The sequence below is a fragment of the Equus asinus genome, chromosome 4 (genome assembly GCF_041296235.1).
Source record: "Equus asinus isolate D_3611 breed Donkey chromosome 4, EquAss-T2T_v2, whole genome shotgun sequence".
NCBI classification, from domain to species: domain Eukaryota; kingdom Metazoa; phylum Chordata; class Mammalia; order Perissodactyla; family Equidae; genus Equus; species Equus asinus.
Window position 1 is genome coordinate 46,288,759 of NC_091793.1, and position 21,047 is coordinate 46,309,805.

Below are 21,047 nucleotides of genomic sequence, written 5' to 3' on the forward strand. Positions count from 1 at the left end.
CTCCAAGCCTGGCATCCTCCTGCAGGGCGAAAATAAAAGAGCCAAGGAAACGCAGGCGAGAGGGTGCCCTGGGGCATCCGGACTATGCTTAAGGCGAAGGAACAGCCGTGCGCTTTCTGGGCACTTCCTAGCCAGTTCCTGGGCCGCGCCTGCAGAAACGCTGGATGTCGAGCTATCCACTCATTCCTGCGTGGGTCGATGATTTTCGATTCTCTCCTATCCCCCTCTGTACCTTACCTTCAATTTTTCTGAAAGTCTGACTTTCAGACATGGGGAGATTAAGAGACATGGTCGTTAAATCGATTTTTCAAATATTCACAGCAGCAAGATCAACGCCTTGCTGACTTGAGGAAATATACAAACAACTCCTAGCTATAAACTTAGTTATGTCGTAGAGCTCTGTCAGCTTGTTTATAAATATGCGTCTTAAGAGCCCTAAATTCCCTGAAAAACATTCGGTGTCTTTTAAATGAAAGACATGATGCAAGCTCTAGCGTACTTGTAGCCAGGAAAGGTCCAGCTCAGAGAGAGCTACAGGGGAGCCAAATGGGACAGCTGCCTAGTAAACCCGTTTCCTCCCCAAACCCAAAACCCACTTTTGATGGTAGTGGTTGGAGGGATGGGTGCAAGGTGTCACCAACCCCACTTTGTGTCCCTGGAATCTCCTGGAAATGCAAATCTATTATACGGAATCCTGTGTGTTTTGGGACATGTAACCACATGTCCCCATAAGGGAGGGAACAGGTAATGGCAAACTCCCATAACGAATGCTTAATCTGCAGTTTTTGGCATGAAGCTGCATCTCTGGTTGCCAAGAGCTGCGTTAAATGGATTTTGAGAGGTTGAGTTGCAGTTTATGGTAGTGACACAGCTCTAGCCATTGGAGCATTAACGATAAAATAAAACTAATTAAAACAATCATAATTAAATGATTTCAGGAAGTCGCAAAAGGGAGAAGAAATTGGAGGCTGATTGGATAGGAGGCTGTCTCACGTTCCCTGAGATGTACCTGGCCTTTTTCTGCCTGATGCTTTGAGGATAACCTTCTTGGAAATTGACCATAGCACTTCGATAAATACTTTCAGCTACTCTTCCCAGCCGGGCTTGGCTCTTTCTTCCTCAGCAGGCTTTTAAAATCTGCTCTTAATCCTCATTCCTTATCCCAACCCTCCCCAATTCTGACCACTTGGCTTGGCCAGGGCCCCAGGGGCCAGTTTTCTCAGGAACCTTGGCTGGCAACAGAGACGCGGTTTATTAAGCCAGGTTCTAATTGGGATTTTATCTCAGCAGGCTCAGCCTATCAGCTCCAGGCTACCATTCCCTTCTTTGTTCCTCCTTTCTATTTCGCCTCTGAGAGCATTCTTCAACTCTTTCCATACCTGGAACCCAGGTTCTAAACCTGGGATTCAGCTCCCCATCTTTCCTGTCAGTCAAGAAACCAACCTGACATAAAAGCCCTTGCAGGAAGTGATGGGAGTGGGGGTAGGAGAGGGAGGGAGGAGATGGGGAGCCATCAATTTCTTTTAAAGCCTAACAAAATTGAGGACATCCCAGGAGTCCAGCACTTTGAGATCCCTGGGCGGTGTGCAGCCATTGATGCTTCTTCACATCTCCTTGATGGTTCTGAGGCAGCGCCTGCAGAGGGAGTGAGGAAGGAAGGTGCAGAGTCCAGAAAGGAAAAGGATGAGGCTTAGGGAGCCCTATTGCAGGTTCAGGTGTCAGGCTTTTTGAAACACTGTTTTCTCCTCATTCCTCTGGCACCATCGGATGCTAACACAGTGGAAAGGCTATTTTGTGAAGTGACTCTGATGCTCCAATTTGAAGTTGCATCTAACATTTCTGCCAACAGTTTATTGTTGCTGTTGTTATGAAGTGTCAATCCCCAAACATAGTGATTTGGAGTGTTTTTAAGGAGTTTTAAATAGTTTCTTAGAATTAAAGTAATTGAAAAAGTTAAAACTAAATGAAAAGCCCATTGAAATGACTATCTGACTCCCCCCACCACACACACACAAAGGTAGGTTCAGATAAGTCAAATTCAGATAAGGGATTTGCTGTCTGTCAGCTTGATTTATTTACATTAAAAAATTCTCATGATCTAAAAGCTGCTCTTAATGCCTCCCACCCCCATGAGAATATATTTTGGGAAATAAAAAATATGTGAGTAAATACATCAAAGCAGCCGTTGAAACAATGTGTAGACCACTCTAGTTCCTTTCTTTCTCAACTTATTGAAAGAAATGTCACACTTATATAGTAACAGTGGGAATGTCAAGATAGGATTGCAGAAATTTCAGTCTTAGCACTTTATTTTTGCAGTGAGAGTTGGAGCATAGTAAAGTAAGTAAAGCTAGGAAAAATGCATGCGTAATCAGATGAACTGTGCCAAATGTAGAAAAGCAAGAGTCTGGAGAGGGGAGGGGAAGCTGGGTGGAGGGAAAACTTTTATGAAAAAGTACTAAAATAATTGAATGTCATGTATGATGGCAGGAAGCCAGATGGCTTCATGTTTGTGTGTGCTCCGCTGCTGTTCTCTTTCCCTGGCTTCGTCTTTCGCCTTCCCACAGCTCTACAGACATAACAGATACAGAAATACATTTTGCATAGAAGCAGCTCAAGAAGTTTTCATTAAAATAAAAATATGTACACATACAAATAAATATGTTTATTATTTTATTATTATTTTTATATTATTTATTTTTCTTTAAAATGTATGTTCCAATCCATCATCGTCTACTCCAGGAAACACACTTACAGACTAATACATAATTTTGTCACAATTTGAAGCTTCCGTATTTAAAATTTAAAATCAATTACCTGAATTTTAATCAACCTTATCAGTCTTTCAAGTGTGCTGTTACAATGCTCAAATATAATAGATTAAATTTACCTGTGATTTCAGTAATAACATCAGGTATTTGGTATTTCAGGAACTCACATGATTTTTCAAAGAGCTACTTTTGTTTTTGAATTTCAATTTGTTTCCATAATAGTTTTTCACATAGTTGCCTCTCTTCTTAAGGAGAGAAGTGGATTTTTCTGCTCTCCTAAAGGATCCAATTTAAATGTAAAAATATAAGGCGGCTATTTTCCCCACGTACAAATATTTTGACATCTAACACATTATTATTTACATTTATTATGGACATTGTTTACATTTACTATAGAAATTTATTTTATTACAAATATTAAAAAATCATAATTCAACCACCATAAACTAGTCACCTTTATTTCTCTACGAGATATATAGATTTGAATACTGCATAATTAAGCTAACCTATTCAATTCACAAACCCAGATTTCACTAGCAAATTCCTAATCTGTTCATCTATAAACACTTTTTCGACTATTTATTTGAAATAGGAACTGCTTAAACTTCTAATATATTTTAAATACATTTTTTCCTGCTGATTTACTAGCTATGTCTTAAAGACAGAGCTGCTTATTGTCAAGAAGATGCTGTGCCTACATATTCATGCCTTGAGCTTTCAGGTTTCAGGAAAGACTTTCTTAAAGAACATCTCGGTATAGATAGAGGCAAAATAACATGACGGATATTTCTCCTTCGGATCAGAATTATAGAATGTAAGTGTAAAGTCCATGGTCATTAAACAAACTGACCAGGGTACGGCAGGCCGATCGATAGGTCCCAAGGCAGGTCCAAACAGAAAGAAGCAGATGCTTCTCGATTTAGACCCCCCACCTCGTGTGCCCCTCCCCTGCCCACGAAGACCCTTTACCTGTGGACAAGGGGACACGGTTTGGGCGCCAAGGCGGTGCTCTTAGAACGCACCTCATTGTAAGAAGCTGAAAACCATTCGCAACCTAGCTTCGCCTCTTGCCGTGGTGCTTTATAAATTCGACAGAAAGAAGGAAAACACAAACACGTTTATTACATCAAGGATTATTCAGGGAAAAAAGAGAGAGAAGAGCAAGAGCGCCAACTCCTTTATTTCAAACATCATTAAAGAACTTTAGAGAGAGGTAAAGATTAATATTCACTCACTTCTCCCTTCCAACCTGTCCTGCCCGCCCCCAGCAACATGGATTCCTGATGTGAATTTTGATAAGTGGGTTTTAACTAGCAAAGTGTTGGAAGTCGAGTTGCGGAACAAAAAGCTCTCTGTGGCTCGCAGATGGAAAGCCGAGCTCGTGGGACGCCCCTCCTTGGGGTGCAGGCAGGACCCGGCGCTGCAAGAGGCGCCTCGGCCGCGCGCGCCCGCGTCCTGGAGCCTGCGCCCTCGCCCAGCGGTGGCCGCAGCGCGACCTCACGCCAGGGCTCTCTTGTCCGGGACTTGTGCAGAGATTGAGTGCGGGGCAGACTTCCGGAGGCGAGGCGCAGCGCCCAGTGCACCCGTGGCTTGCCACCTGGTGCGCACCTCGGTGCAGGACCACCCTCTGGGCTACTGGCCCCGGGGAGCCGCAGGGGACCGCCCTGGTTGGCCTCCGGGGTGAGGGCTGAGTCGCCAAACGCCTCCTGATTTGACCTTAGGGCAATAGGCTAAGTCACCTACGATGGGGGACGAGGCTGTGATTAAGGGCGCCTATGTGGACGAGTCTCTAGTCTGAGCAAAGAGAATGAAGTTTCGCTTCTCCTGTAAACTTAAGAGCCTCGAGGACTACAGAAAGAAGTTGGTGGTTAACCGATTTGCTGCTAATATTTCATCACTGGTGCTTTCCCTCCTTTTAAAGTCTAACTCTTGGAAAAACAACATATTTTAAGCTTTCCATCCAAATATTGATATTGGCAAATAGATCATCCAACCGTCCCCTGGTGAGGACAGTGCCCTTTTTGTTTCACAAGTTGGTAATCAGAATTAATCCATATCACCAATTGCTGCAGATTTAGAGGATAAAGCAGAAGACTTGTAACTCTCTTTGACAGTATCGTGGGTGCGTGTACGTGTGTGTGAAGTAGCGCACACCTCACTCTTCTACCTGTCTTCACAGCGAACGATCCAGTCTCCCGGTTGGGGAAAGTCCGCCTGACTCCAAGAGACTCCCAGCGGACACGTTAAGTCCGAGGCAATGATCCCGTGTCTTCCAAAGAACTTGTTTTACGGTAAAAAAAATTTCTTAACCTCTACTGGATTTTGGATGTCCTCTTTGTTAAATGAAGCTGACGCACTACCTCTAGCAGGGTGGCGCCCGCCGCCTTCGACGACGTCTGCTAAAAAGGAATTCTCAGGACCTCAGCCGGTTACGTCATTTTGCAGCTCCCAGCATCAGCTGCCCCAAATGGACCTTTGCGATAAAGTCAGAACAATTAAACACTTTCCTACCTTCACAGTTTGCTCTCTGAGATCACAAAACCTCAGGAACGCACATTTATTAATAACATTTAAATATAACAAAAAGTTAAAATATTCACTGTTATTCTACCAAGTACTTCAGCATTTTTTCAAGCTACCAAAAAGAAAGAAAAGTTTGGCTTTAAATAATCCATTTATATTAGATTCTTTGTGAGATTTCAATCCCTTGTGCAATGCCAAAAAAGTTATAATAAGCTCAGTTCTTACTGAAGACTTTAATTTTAAAAGTAACGTGTTTGGGGGGAAATTTCTTTAATGCAGTTACTTATAGGGAATCCAAATATTTCCAATAAAGTTCATTTCTGATTAACGTTAATGAAATTAGTTCTTTCACATAATATTTGATTCACATGTGCTACTTTTGGGGAGGAGGGTTTTCAGTCATTCTTCCACTACATTAAGAATTGTTCAATAATTGAATTAAACAAAATTCTATTTTGAGTAAGAAATCCCTTTAATCTTGCATTCTTTCTAATGTTAATGCAACTTTGAATACTGCCTTAGAGTTTAAAAACAAATATAAATCTTGGCAAAATGAATAACTGAAAGAAACTTTATTAATGTAATTTATTTTTCTTGAAAAAATAGATCTATGGGCAATGTCTCATTTGAGCTATACGAGCGTCTTGGGGTATCTGTAACTGCTGGGTCACGTTGAGGCAAACCATAGCTTATATAAGGGCTTCTGTAAAGTATGTCATGCAACTTTTAGCTCCAGAAGTGAATTTTGTGGAATCCTGTAAATGTATTTTTTAAAAATTTTCTTCAAGTATTATCCATTGAAGGTGGACTTTGATTCCATTCAATATTTTCACCAAAAACTCAAATATAGATATCGCAATTACAAAGTTTTACAAATGATGCAGTCTTAGGAGGGCTAGTTAAAACTTTAGAATACAAAAAAACAAAAATGGGAGGCAAATATTTTTGGAGAAGGGAGAGTGATGGAATTAAACCAATGGAGACAAACATAAAGTTGCAAATTAAGGTTAAAAAATAAATATAGGAGAGGGGGAACATAGCTTTAAGGGTCCATGCAATAAAGAGCTGAGGATATTTTGAGTCTACAGCATGACTTAGTTGCTAAGGAAGCTGAAACACACTGAGCTTATATTACATTAACAGAAGCGAAGCAGTCACACATCGAGAAGGATCAGATCCTCACTATACACGGGATTATGCAGAACTGAGAACTGAGAAGTCCTCGAGAAAAAAACTCTATTTTTACAGAGAGAAACGGATAATTTTGAGCTTTTCTAGTGTACAGTGGGTGAGTCAAAGAGGATTTGGAAACTATGTCATTCAAAAAAAGGTTAAAGTAGTTAGTGATTTTTGACTTACAAAAGACATGCAAAAGAATGATTAAATTTATTCAGTTTAGACTCACTGGTGGAACTAGGTGGATTGGCTTCAGTTCAAAAACAGGTTTTTTATGTACAAAGCACGCTTTTTAACAATGAAAGGTCTCTATGAGTAAAGTGGGCTGATTCTCAAAGCCACACGCCACTGGACAAGAGATGTCACAGTGGTAAATCTGTGTTGCCCAAACCAAAGCTTCCAAATGATGTCCTTAATGCTTCCAATAGCATAGCATCTCTGAAGTTTCCTTCACAAAATAATTACCGTGTTATTAATCCAAATTAGGATTAATTTTCTCAAAGGAGAGAAGAAAAACTTTTTATCATCTTTTGCCTTAGTTATAAGCTGAAGTTAAAGACTACACTTAGAAAGTAAGTGTTTTCTATCAAATAACCATTGTATCATTCTGGCTTGCCTAACTTTTTTGTTATCTAGATAACCTTTTGGATTACCTGTTGTCGGCAATTTGGCTAATTGGTTGTACACATCTTTTATCATAGTGTATATGTATGCATATCTATTTCAATTATAACATCAAAAGTGTAGTAAAGTACAGACTAGATTCAGACTTACTGGGTTTGGGTCCAGCTCTACCACCTGCTGGCTGTGTGATGCTGAGAAAGGTATGTAACCATGCTATGATTCAATATCATCTTCTGTAAAATGGGCTAGGAATAGTACCTATCTCAAAAGATAGAAGCAAATATAAAATGAGTTAATGTATCTTCAGCATTTAGAGGTAGTGCCTGGTTTTATTATAAGCACTATGCGTATACTGTTTTTATGATTTTGAAAATTCAGAATGGGAAAGCATTTCATAAAGATTATGGACATGGCAAAAATAAAACAGTGGTGCTATGAAATTAAAAAATGACTTTAAAAACCGAAAGAGAATTCAACTATTTAAATTAATAAAGTGAAATACATAATTATGATTATTTAAGAGATAGAAAGAGAAGGAGAAAGGAAGATATGGGAAGCAAATCTCCATGAGGATTTTATGTCCTGAGGTCTGTCAGGTAAGTGTGCTTGCCCCAAACTACTATTCAGTAGTATTACCTGTGGCAGAAACATAAGTGTTACCTCTAACAAATTTTCTAAGAGTTTTGGGACTCAGGTGACTGGGCTTCTACTCCCACCTTTGCCATTAACTATCTATCTGTGTAATCTCAAACAAATACAGTTACCTCTAAAGATCTCAGTTCCTCTTGTTAAAATATTCTCATTGTAAGCCACGTATTGAAAAAAAGGCTATACTGAAGAAGTACAATTTATGTATTAGAATTACAATTCACATCAATTAAACTATATGGTGTCTAGGAGGCTGCTGTGGACTAACGTTTGTGTCCCCTCAAAATTTGTATGTGAAATCTTAATCCCCAAAGTGGTGGTATTTGGAGGTGGCGTCTTCGGGAGGTAATTAGGGTTATATTCAGTCATAAGAGTGAGCCCTCATGATGAAATTATGCTCTTATAAAGAGGTCTCTCTCTCTGCCATGAGAGGATATGACAAGAAAATGGTCATCTCTGAACCAGGAAGAGGGTCCTCACCAAGAACCTAACCAATGTTGGCACCCTGATCTTGGAATTCCAGCCTCCAGAACTGTGAGAAATAAACCTTTATTGTTTAAGCCACCCCGTCCCTGATATTCTGTTACTGTAGCCCAAGCAGACTAAGATGGAGGCCTCCCGATTCTTTGATTCTAATATCCTCCAAGTAAATAATATTAGAAATTCTAGCTTTTCCCAACCATTACTAGTCTTAGAGGACTCAGCATAGACTCCTGAAGGCTTCATGGAACTCATTCCTGGGGGTAGAATAGTTTGTTCAGGAAATCACTGTCCCTGTCAATATCCTTTGGAGGAAAGCATTTACAAAGAATTCTGCCAGTTTCTATATTGGAAACAGCTTCAATCAGACTGAAGAAGCATCAGCTTTTGTAAAAAACTCTCAACAAACTCTGAAAGGCTAACACCTCTGGAGGTCATTCAAGTTTTCTCCCCTTTAACACGTATAAAGAAAATCAGTCCCCATTATCAGGGACTTTGGTATGGGTATCTTTAATGTCATTTCATATTTGAGTCAAATTATTATTTTTCTCTAATCATGTGTATTTTTATTTTGAAATTATCCCAGTAATTATTGGTAATAACGCTATTTGAGAATACTATTGCCTTCTTATTTTTCAAAACCATCACATAGCAGTTTCCCACCTAAAGACCAGACTATAACCTGAAATCTATAGGCTGGATGGGTCTCAGGGTACTTTATCCAATTCTACCTCCTAATCATCTTTCCCATTAATTCCTGTCTCTCTCACCAGGCTCTCTCACTTCTGTCCAATCTTCCAGTCCCTGGATTGCTCTACTCTCCATTCCCTGAACATGTCGCCATATCTGTCTCCAGGTATTTATTCAGGCTGTATCCTTTGCCTAAAATGCTCTCCCCAATATGAATTCATCCTTCAAGATCAGTTAAATGGAATATGAAAACACCCTTTCCCTGTTCATTCTCATTTGAACTTAATTCTTCCCATTCCCAAAACATTTTTTTTATTCCCTGTAGGATGCAAACATAGAAGTTCCATATAGTGTTGTTTATTAGGTCTAGGTTAATACTCATGGTTTAAAATTAGCTTATATTTATGAAGATAATAAAGTTTTTCGTTCTCAATAAAAAAATTGAATAAAGACTAAGAAAGAAATCAAATCAATGGATGGATATCCTTTTCTTTGTCTCTCTAGGGAGACAATAAGCCACTATTTTCTTGAGGGGGAAAGGATGAGAGGTGGAGAATGTGAGCCAGTCTAGCCAATTACCTACCATCTGCTTTGGGACCTGGTAGTAGAAACATTTCATGGGTCTATTTTGGAGAATAGAGCATTGCCTACAGAGTTCTGGTGCTGTTTTCTAGAAATATAACCTTTACTTGCCCATGTGAAAAAAGATAACATGCTATTAGAAATGTATGCCTTTTACATTACCAGTGTATTGTGCACACTTTCAATGGAGGCTGTTCAGTATTTATGTATTTGAAGCATTGAATTCTACTGCCATTTCAAGACAAATCTAGATAAGTCAGTTTTAAAGATCTTTTGAAAATATTTTTTCATCATTTCATGGAAATACTTTCTAAATAAGGTATGCAGAATTGATCCAATTTTTGGTTTAATTTTGGAATATTGGTCTGGAAAGGTTTTCTGTGTCAAGTCACCGTTTATTGAGTGCTTATGATACCCGAGGTACTGAGCCAGGGGCTTCTCACAGACTCTGTTACTTGACCTCATTACACCCTATGAGTTATAACGTTAATGTAATGATAAGCAAACAGCCTCAGAGACTTACTACTTGTCCAAGATGACATATCAGAGTGAGGACTAGAACACGAGGCAGTTAGACTAGAAAAAGCATTTCTTTTCACTTTCTTCCTTATGCCTCATACCAAAATATGCACCAAGCAGAACGAAATAGCTGTGCTGAGTTCTTACTTTGTTCTATGTATTACCCTGAGTTATTCTCAGTATTGGTTTCATTTTGAAATTAATGGAAAATCCATGGTTGGACTAAATCTGAATGACCCAGAGAGAGAGGAGAAACTGATCCACCCTTACTATGTCTTCTTGGAATTTTCTGTTGATACATGAACTTTGGGAAAGAAATCCTGAATCCAGTAACTGTGGAAGGAAACTTCAAATCCATATCAGAGAGCAGAGCAGTAAAGTCAGCACTTATTTATATGATTTGGAATATATACATATAGCTAAATATTATTAATACTTACACATTTATGGATATCAATCAGAAATCATTTTATTTTTATACCTCTTTGTTTTTCTCCAAGACATGTAATTTTAGGGGCTAGTATAGCTGAAGTTTCTCTTGTAAGATAATGTCTTTATAATTCTATCTGAGAAAAGAAATGCATTGTATATATTGGGTTAAATAAAATATATTAATTTTATCAATTCCTTTTTACATTTGTACCATGGCTACTAGAAATATAATTTAAAATTACACATGTGGCTCACAGTATATTTATATTGTACTTGCTTATCTAGACCAATTCTATAAGGATCATAAAGCAAGTTTGAAAGTTTCTGTTATAGTCTTTGCAGGAGAAGAGTACTTTTCAGAAATTCCAATGACACACTTATTGAGGAAAAATAAGGTTTTCCATTTACTCACCTGGTTAGCACTGATGGATGCACTCAGGCCTCCATAAGGAAAGCACAGACTTGAAGTGGTTGCTCACCTTTGCTCTTGCAATGTAAAAGTGTTTACAACACCACCTCCTAAAATGTAGGGATGCTATACAGATTATACTCAGTCATGATACAAACAAGCTTGAAATAAAAGGAAAACTTTACTTGTAATGTTAATCGAATTGGTTCACTTTTCTCAAAAGGTTCATAGAAAAGACTTTCCTTTCTGTAACATCTTGGCGAGTTATTGTATGAAGGCAAAGATGACAGATGAGCCCCAGAGAAGCCCTCACTGCAACTCTCAGTGCTGTAGCAGACATGACCAATTGTGGCCCTCTTTCCTGCTGCTTCGTGCATGCTTCCCTACTTAGCTCAGAAGAGTCCTCATGGTCCCTTCCTACAGGTTGCCATCCCAGATCTAGTAGAAAGGGCTCTTGCCCTGAAGTGCTGATGGGGATATGAATTACAAGTGAAAAGTTTCCTTCAATTTTTAACTTGTATAAAATTCTAGCTCCTAAGAACAGTGGATGAACTTCATGGTACTTGGAGGGGAAGGAAGGATGTTGGTCAGACAGGACCATAAAAGCATGTATTGATTACCTGCTTTTTATAGAAGTTACAAACACACTACTTCTTATCTTTCAAATGTATTATATTTTTCTGTGCAACTGTTATTGGCTTTTATGTTCTATTAGATTATAGATTTTTATGTTCTGTTAGATTAAAACTGGATTTATGATACAATAGGATGCCAAATATAATATGGGTCCTATTAAAAGATCTCATCTATGCCACAGTCCAAATCATGCCATTTAAAAAATTAACAGCTATACATATGTAAAGCCTGAGACAACACAGACTGCAAGGTGAGTGTTAATCCTATTTCTCACCATCAGCAACATAAAAAACTTCAACTCGACTTTATAGGATGGTCTCTGATTAAAACCAAATAAAAACAAATATAGAGAGAGTTATATATAGCTATATGGTTTTATATATATATTATATATAACTCTCTATAAAATCCATATAGTTATATATATAACTCTCTATAAAATAGATTTAAATTCAATTATGAAGCTATATGGTTTTATATATATATTATATATAACTCTCTATAAAATCCATATAGTTATATATATAACTCTCTATAAAATAGATTTAAATTCAATTATGATGGAGTTAAATTATGCCATCTTAATGTCTAGAACCACAATGGAGAGTTATCTCTCCTGTTTATTTCATAATATTCACTATGTTTAAACGAAATAAAGTTCCTTTTTCTTATAACTAGGATTTTCATGCCTAATTTTCTATGGTCACTATCTCTCTTTTACCTACTATCTTAAAATTATTTTCTGGGGCATGGGGACATCAAACCATCCTAACTAAGTGATCTCACAGAACAGCCTGTAGACCAGTTCTATCCAATAGGAATACAATGTTAATTATATATGTAATTTAAATTTTTCTAGTACTCACATTTTAAAAAGTGAAAAAAGAAACAGATGAAATTATTTTAATAATATGTTTTATTTAAGCCAAAATACTACTGTTTTAACACAATCAACATAAACTTATGGGGCAATTTTGCATTCTTTTTCTCATACAAAATGTTTGAAATCTACTGTGTATTTTACACTTCCATCAGATCTCAGTTCAGACTAAGCATATTAAAAGTACTCCAGAGCCATGTGGCCAGTGGCTAACGTTCTGGATAACACAGATCTAGACTACAGTTCTTCATCTGCTGGAAAGAGTCTTCCTCTGAATCTCACAGTCATCAATGACAAAAACAGCTCCATCTAGGTACGCAAAAATATCACAGAAGGTAATAGATTTCATGCTATACTGAAATGGACAGTAGAATTACATCTACTATTTGTGATTAGTTAGAAATTAGCCTTATCAACTATTAATCTATAGAATGCTTAGGGGTGGTCTTCCCCTAAATTAAAGAATATTTACTAGATAACTCACTTTCCCCCAGTATAGTCATGAAAACCATAAATTCAGATGATGAATAATTTTCTGGCCTTTAAAGATGATGGGAACTTCACTTGGTAGGCAATATAATAATAAAGAAAATATAATAATAAAAGGAGACCTTATCCACATTTAATCTCTAGTAAGTGAATGACAAATGAATTTTTCTTTTCAAAAACATAAGCAAAAATATTTCTCCTTTCTAAGAAACTTATAAGAATCTATTATAGTCACTTTACAGTAAACTGGTGGTATGCTATAATTTAATTTTATTAGTCTGAACTTTGGATCAAATCTACCCAGATTTTGAGAAAAACTGAGGAAAATATGAGTAAATTCCAAACAACTAAGAGAAAATCAGCATGATGACGAATTCAATGACTGAACAGCAGAATCAAGAAATATAAGAACCAAAGCTCATTATGCTGATGATGTGAGTATCTGAAATTAGACAAAGATCTCTTAAAACACTGCTATTTATTGTTCATTTGCAATTTTAATTTCAGTAATCTTTTAATCCCTGTTTGTGCCTTCCAACATACTCTTTCAAATTAAAATGCATTCTCCCTTGTTTTCTCCTAAAAAGAAAAACTCAAAACTAATTTTCAAGAATCCTAATGTATTCTGTCTTTTGCCTCTAAGGCAGAGCAGTGCCTACCTCTAACAATGCTTTGGCTTTTGTTATATTATTCTGGCTTTTTTTTTTTTTTAATGTGAATGCTGTACTTCCAACTAATTTATGAGCACAATAAGAAATTAGGATTTAGAATGCTTCCCAAAACACTTAATAAGATCTCTTATAATGCACTATGTGCACAAAGATGTTGTTGGCAGAACCAGACCTTGGGAAGAGGATATCTTCATAAACCAATATAACTCACTCTCCTTTCAAGACATACTGGAATCACCAAACACCCTACCTCACACTTCTATCAGCCTTTTTGTGATCAGTGATTCACTTTGCCATTCTTCCTAGAAGTGACTGATGACAATCCTTTGTTATAGAACTGGGGCAGGAGGACAGGCAGGAAAGTGAGAATTGAGTTGGAAAGGGGTTAGGGTAGACACAGGGTGCAGGAAAGGACAAAATCTCATTTGGCGTCACACATTTGTGTACTTGCATTGCCTAGGTTCGTTTTTGTGCTTCCAAAATTCAGTGTCAACTAAGTGACAATGTAGGCTCCTATTTTTACCTTCCCAAATCCAAAAGACAAATATTCGCCTCAATGTCTCCTCCCCAAGGAAACAGGAGAAAGAATATTTCTCAGTTTGATTTCTTTCAGGCTTTATTCCAATTTTAAAATTAAAAATTTTTAAACTAAATTTAAAATTTATTCAATTTTAAAATACCTTTTCTATTTTCATAAGACAAATAAATGTGTTAAAATGATAAGTTGAGCTTTGAGAGGCTTTTTAAATGACTGTTTTAAGGTTGGACACAATAAACATCACGACAAAGAACTTCCAACTTAACACCATAATTAGGAAACTATTTTATTGACATACTTATCAATCATCACTTACAAATTTAAGAGCATCAACACCCATCATCTTCCTCAAAATTAATATTATGAAACAATTACACAGATCACAGAATAAGAATACCATAGATTAAGGTTATTTTTAGGCGCTAAAACAGTTTAATCCTAAGCATCTCACTTCTCATACTAGCCTTTCCAGTTCATTGATTTGAGCATATGAACCATAAAACCCCATCGATATCAGCCTTAATGTGGTTTTCTCCTGCCAGGGTTCACAATAAGCTGAGATAAAATATTTTCCATCATTACATTATGTTGGTTTGTGGATGCTGTTAGTAAAAGGATGACATAACAGCATGTTCATAAAGCAACTACACATGGAGCTTATGTTCCAAAGCTCAATTTCTAGGCCACAACATATGAATCTGTGGTTTTTTTATTGATTGACAGTTCAAGGCTCATTAACATTTGTCTCAATCAAGTTAAAGGGAGTTACAGGTTTGAAATGCAACAGGGCTCCAAAAGTTGATGGGGGGGGCACAAACTAAATAAATGCATCTCTAAGTCTGCCTAGTCAGTTTTCATTGAAATGTTTCAATAAAGAGTAGGAAAAACAGAGGAAAAAACTAAAGTTCACTGGATCCTATTACACAGAAACACACTGGAAAGTCACTGTAAAAAATGCACCAGACTCAGGATAGATCCTATAGAGCATTAAATGTAGATGAAGCATTTTACACAGTGTATTTACTAAGATATTACAGAATGTTACCCATGCAACAGAGTTTAATAAAACTGGTCTGTAATTTTAGAAAATATATTAATATTACAAAATGATAAGGTTGCTCTTTGAAAAGATTTTTTAAAGGATAATTTTAAGGCACCTTAACAAAAATTAAAATGATAGAGTATTGTTGAGTCAGCAGAATAATATTAACAAACGACAATTAGCATCTGCCTTTTACAAATGAGAAGAGTAATATACATCTGAACGACCTGCATGAAACATTACAGATGCAATATCCAATTAATTAAATTGATAAATATTTATATTTCATTTAAATTGAAATTGAATGTATATCTTCTTATAACTCTTTAAGATGACAAAGTGAAAAAAGGCCATTTTCATTATCTGTTTTGAATTACTTTATATATCAATTTATCTTTGAAATATCCAATTATAATAATCTGGTTGAATAAAATTTATTAATATATTAATTATTCATTAAAACTACATTAAACAGTATCAGTAAAATATAGTTATATTCTCTTATAACTTGTGTATGGTATTAACAATTATTGGTAACAAAAATCTTTTTAATACAAGTGTCATAAAAATTTTAAACCAAAGAAGAAAGTGGATATGCAAATTCCATTATAACATTTCAAAAATTAATTTTCAGGAGGTCATTTCACATGGATATAGGAAAAACTGCAAAACTGTATTTTACAGATGGGAAATAAGATAAACTCCATCAGAAAACAAAATCATGAAATACATATAATAATACAAATTAAATACAGCCCTCTAAAACCTTGTATCCAATTGGTAACATAGCCAGATATCCACAGATCTCTTGAAAGGAAACTGTTTGCCATGTTTTTGAAGGTGGAAGCTTGAAGGATTAGTGTGAAGTTTTTGCCTTCTTTTTGCCACTTCCCCATCCACCACTGAGTTGTACAGGATTGTCACGGAATGATATACGTTCTTTCCTAGAAGGTCTTGTATTTGTTATCATTGGTGCAAGTGTTCCTTTAATTGAACAACCTAGACAGTGATATTAAATGTACACTTTCACTTAACTTGATTCAAGCAAAATTATATTTTAAAGTAAGAAATATATTTGTCAACAACACACATTTTATAACTGTATGATCTTTGAGTTTAAAAAACGTATGTTGACTTTCCTTTTCACTTGCAACACAATGTAATCAAAGTTTAGTATAAATTACGTTTAGGTTAACTAAAAGGAACTGACTGAAAAATTGAATAGATATAACAATTTCCTGCTAGCTACAATTCAAATGTCCCTGGTATTTCAAGATTATCAGGTGATATATCTTCTTTGTGTTTAGATATTTAAATTTGATTATATTTTATATTTTTAAATTGCTTATATTTTCATAATTCATATATTAAAATTAGTTTTAGAAATAGTCCTATTGAAATAAGCATTTCTTTGGATAAAAGGATTCTTGGTAAAATGGAAAGCATGTTAGATCCAGAATCTAAAGATATTCATGGGTTCTAATCTGGCTGCGTAAAACACAGCTTTGTGACTGGACAGGTCACAGGCTTTCTGAGACGTCATTTTAAAACCAGGGAAATAACCTGTGCATTACAGGGTTGTTGTGAAGATTGCCTTTCTAATTATATTTCAATGGTGGAAAGATCTATGAGAGTGCTTTGTAAACAGGTGCTATCAAATGGGAGAAATTATTATTTACATGCAACAAGTTAGAACTTATCCAGAGAAAAGTAACAGAACTGTTAGAGGTTAAAAACAACTAGTAGTTGTAAGAATGGAACAGTGGACTAGGAATGTTTTACTCGGCAAGACCCCAAGAGGCCGTATCAAGAATACCATTAAAGAATTATGATCATCTGCTTTAAGTCTCCTGAGGCTTAAGCAAGCGCCCAGGGCTGTATCTGTGGGGAGACGTTGGAAAAGCAGCAGAGCGAGGGCTTCTAGAGCCCCCTCAGGCCTGGCTGGAGGCAAGGGTTCTACCACGTAACTCTCCCTTGTGATGCTTTTGTGCTTAAGTAAGTTTAGGGGGAAAAATATCTAATTTTTTTTAGAGGGTAATAGTTTTCCAACTAAAATTTAAAATATTTTAAAAATATATGTCCAAATAGAAGGGTTAGGAAACATTAGACTGTGGAAATTGATCTGTAATTTCAAATTTGGGGCAACACGATCGTGAATATTGATTGTAAAAGTCCGTTTTATATTTAAAAGCTCTTTTAAAACAAGAGCATTGCTTTTGGTTTTTAATCTTAAAACTGTGATTAAGAAAAGTTCAAAGGAGCCAATGAATCTTCATAAAGAGAGTATATTTTATTTTTAGAGAACATTACTGAAAAACAGGGAAAAAAATTAAAGCTATTGTTTTAGGAAAGGGTGTCCTGGCACAGAGAGGCCAGCGCCTATGGCTATAGGCACAAGTCTGTAATGCAGTTAGAGGTGGAACGTGGCTTATGAGTTTAGAGACCTTCACAGCTGGCACTGGGGAAGGCAATCTAAGCGGAGAGACGAACTAAGAGAGGTGCCAAGTGAAGTTGGCTTCCACGGGCCAGATTTATCCTGCACGAAACTATTGCCTGTAAGTCAGTCAGTCGTTCTTTTCGAAACTGCAAGAACGATTTCAAGCAATAGGAATATTACTGGTACATAAAAGCAGGAGTTTCCTAATGATAAAACAGTGGCCTAAAAAGCGTAAGAAAGCAGCCTAAAAGCTTATTCTCTTCTACTTACTACTTACATAATGGAAATATATTTTTTCCAAATAAGAGAATGGAATGTCTACTTTGGTCTATTTTAAAAAACAGTCACAATAACAGCAGACCCTCACCTTGCCCCAGCAGTAACAATTCTTTGATGAATAAACTGATTCCTGGATAGCAAGTACATATTCATGAGAACACGTTATTTAGGGAGGATGCTGGGGGTGGAGGGGCGGGGGACCAGGCGGGTGTGAGAAATGAAGAACTATTGGGACACATTTAAAATTCAGATACATTTATTCAAGATAAAAACTTTAGAGATTAATAAAAGAGTAAGCAGATTTCTACAAATGGCTAACACAAATGTTATGTTCCAATAGAGAAAGCTAAATCAAATTCCTTATAGGTGTTCTTCAAGGTAATACATAGAAATAAGTATGTATTTTAAAATATAATTCAATAATAGTTCATTGTTGTTTAATACTTTTGATGAAAATATTTTAATAATATAAAGATGTATTATTTAATGCCATTATTTTTAGTATAAGCTTTTTATCAAAGATGGAAAATAATATGTAAGAAAGGTGACACTTTCTGTGCAAAGTATTGAAATACAGATAATTTTGTATACTTCTAAAATAATTATTTCAAAATGAAATAAATGGAATTGCATTAAAACATAACTTTTCCTTAGGTCTAGTCCTCATTCTTAACAGTGTTTCCGTATTCTAGAGGATTTTTTTATTGACTACAAATTTACCATATGGTACACTTTCTTTTCCTAATACTGTTTTGTTGTCTGTTATTTTGAAACTGCTGATGAATCTTCAAGTCTTTTTGTACTTATCCACAATGTAATCCTAAATTTAGAAGGCAGTCTGTAAATTTTTCATTGTTTAATGTAATTCCTTCAGCAAATAATAATTATATTTTAGAGAACATGTGTGATATTAAAAGACAGCTTTATAGCAATTTTGAAGTATACTTTCAGTGGAATGAAAATGCTGTAGGAAATTTGTCTTTAAAATTACAGAAACAAATGTGACTATATACTAGTTTTAAAGCAATACTTTAGATGTGATTAAAAGCTTGCATTTATTTTGCTATGTGTAAATAAACAATTTGAGCAGTAATCAATATCGCTTATTCTCTCATTGCATTTAGTGAGAGTCTTTTGTCATCATATAAATTCTTGAACCACTAGAAAACTAGAAAATAAGTTGAGGAGTAAAACAACACATCTATGAAGGAACCACATATTGGCATTCATTGCAAAGCTATTATTTTGTCCTATGATTACTCTAGAAATGAAAAAAGAAAATAAAGAAGCAATTTAATACAGCCAATGTATAATCATTCTAAAATTACTTACCCACAGGAAAATATAATAGTGAGAGAATCTTGCCTCAAAAAATTATTAGAGCCAGACCTACTGATGGGTTCCTGGAATAAAAAATTATGACTAAAGGACCTTTGATCATTCTTTTCTCTTTTCTGCAAAATTATTGTTATAGATTTTATGTTTCTTTAACAGTCTGCTGCATATTCGCAGGTGATCATACAAATAAACCAGTCGGTCTCTTACATATATTCTGAAAGTATGTCTTGATAAGTATGCCCTATCTTCCAATAAGTCACTTCTTTGCCACATAATCTGTGTTCTGCTAAAGATTTGTTCTGGTCCTTTAAAAAAATTTTTTTGGTTAAATCCTTGGTTCTTGAACAAATGTCAAGGTCTATATATGCTGTGTTTTGATAAGTAATTTAATATGTAAAATGCTTTGAATGACTCTCCTGGTATGTATAAAAAAAACTTCATTGAACAGGTCAAAATAGAAATTTCATAATGTATAGTAATACGTCATTGAATTTTCATTGATACACCCAACACTATGTGTCTGGATATAGAAATCATTTCAAAATCCTTCCCATATTGTATTTCTTAGCAGCAGATACAGCATAAGTAAAGCATGGCGAAAAAAAATTCGACATTTTAATGAAAGTGACCAGAACAAATTTTTAGCAGCAAAGCATTTACATCAGTTTAAGTGCTGTGAATGAGTTACACTGGGCAAGTTTGAGGTTGAGGTGGATATTGCAGTATTCAAATAGCAGTTGCTTTTTAAAGTCACTGCTATGTCCGACCTTGAATGACAATGATCGTTTTCAGTGAACTTCAGGTAGACAGTTTAAGGTCTAACACTGAGAATGAAAATGACATAAACAGGTTGTTTATGTCATATTCAGATTTCCTCAGTGTAACATGTTGATTTTGTTTGTTGTTGAAGCTGTTTCCAAGCTTTTTCAGTGAATAAACGTTTTTTCTATAACATAAAAATATTAATAAAATTTCTGTTTTCTTTGAAATCTCAATTGGACAATGAAATTTACAGTTACTCTTTTTACCCAATATTTAAGAGACATATAAATAAGAAAAAGTTAGTTAATAGTCACAATAATGTCTACAATATTTACTATTGTTGCTAAAACATGATGTTATTTTTTTAAAACATGTGTGATACATATAATTTGCTTTGTCTATGTACATTTAATTTGAAAAAAAAACAATTCCTAATGAGCATAAAAGCTAATGTATATCAGATAGGGTGGGAAATCTTATGTCGATAGACATTGTATAGATTTTTAATTTTGTATTTTGCCTATTTCTTGATCTTTTATAATAGCTACCATTCATATTTGATCTAGAATCCTTGAGGCTTCCTTATAACATGCATTCTTTTCCCAAGTTTTATTATTTTTAACACACTACTGTGTTGAGTCCTTCTTAAAGACACCTTGTGGCTGTGTCTGCACCATTAGAATGTGGTGCTAAAAATACTGTCTGACTTCTATAAATTCTGCGGTTCTTATACTAACATTGTTCAACATTGTTTCCATTATTTTTCTGGAGGAAATTTTTTTGAGTGATTTATTTTTTGTTCTAATATCTAAATAGATTTTGTTATTTTTTTCAGAATTAGATTTGCCTTCTGTCACATTTAAATTAACTAAAACTCTTCTTTCCATTGATGACTATTCTATATAACTCTTGTTATTGCAGTTTTCCGGCTTTCCACCAAACTGGTAGATACTTATTGAGTATTTAAACTTCTAAATTGAGTAATAAAAAGTGTAGCTCAATAAGCAGTTGAGTGAAACTTAAAATCCATAAGCTACCTGGGTATCATTTTCTGCTTCACACAGTTGGTACTAAAAATCAGGTCATATGTGCCCTTACTCTTGTTAATTCAGGAAAGTTCT

The 21,047-nt window shown here is 35.6% G+C and overlaps 1 protein-coding gene across 1 annotated transcript in view; it reads right to left on the minus strand.

Annotated features, from left to right (window-relative positions):
- Positions 1–15,828: 15,828 nt before the first annotated feature.
- The window catches only part of LRRIQ1 (leucine rich repeats and IQ motif containing 1), a 225,161-nt gene continuing 219,942 nt past the window's right edge, over positions 15,829–21,047 (minus strand). The window contains exon 26 of the mRNA XM_070507201.1: positions 15,829–16,109. Coding sequence (XP_070363302.1) covers positions 15,967–16,109 — 143 coding nt within the window. The 3' untranslated portion in view covers positions 15,829–15,966. The remainder of the gene's footprint in view (positions 16,110–21,047) is intronic.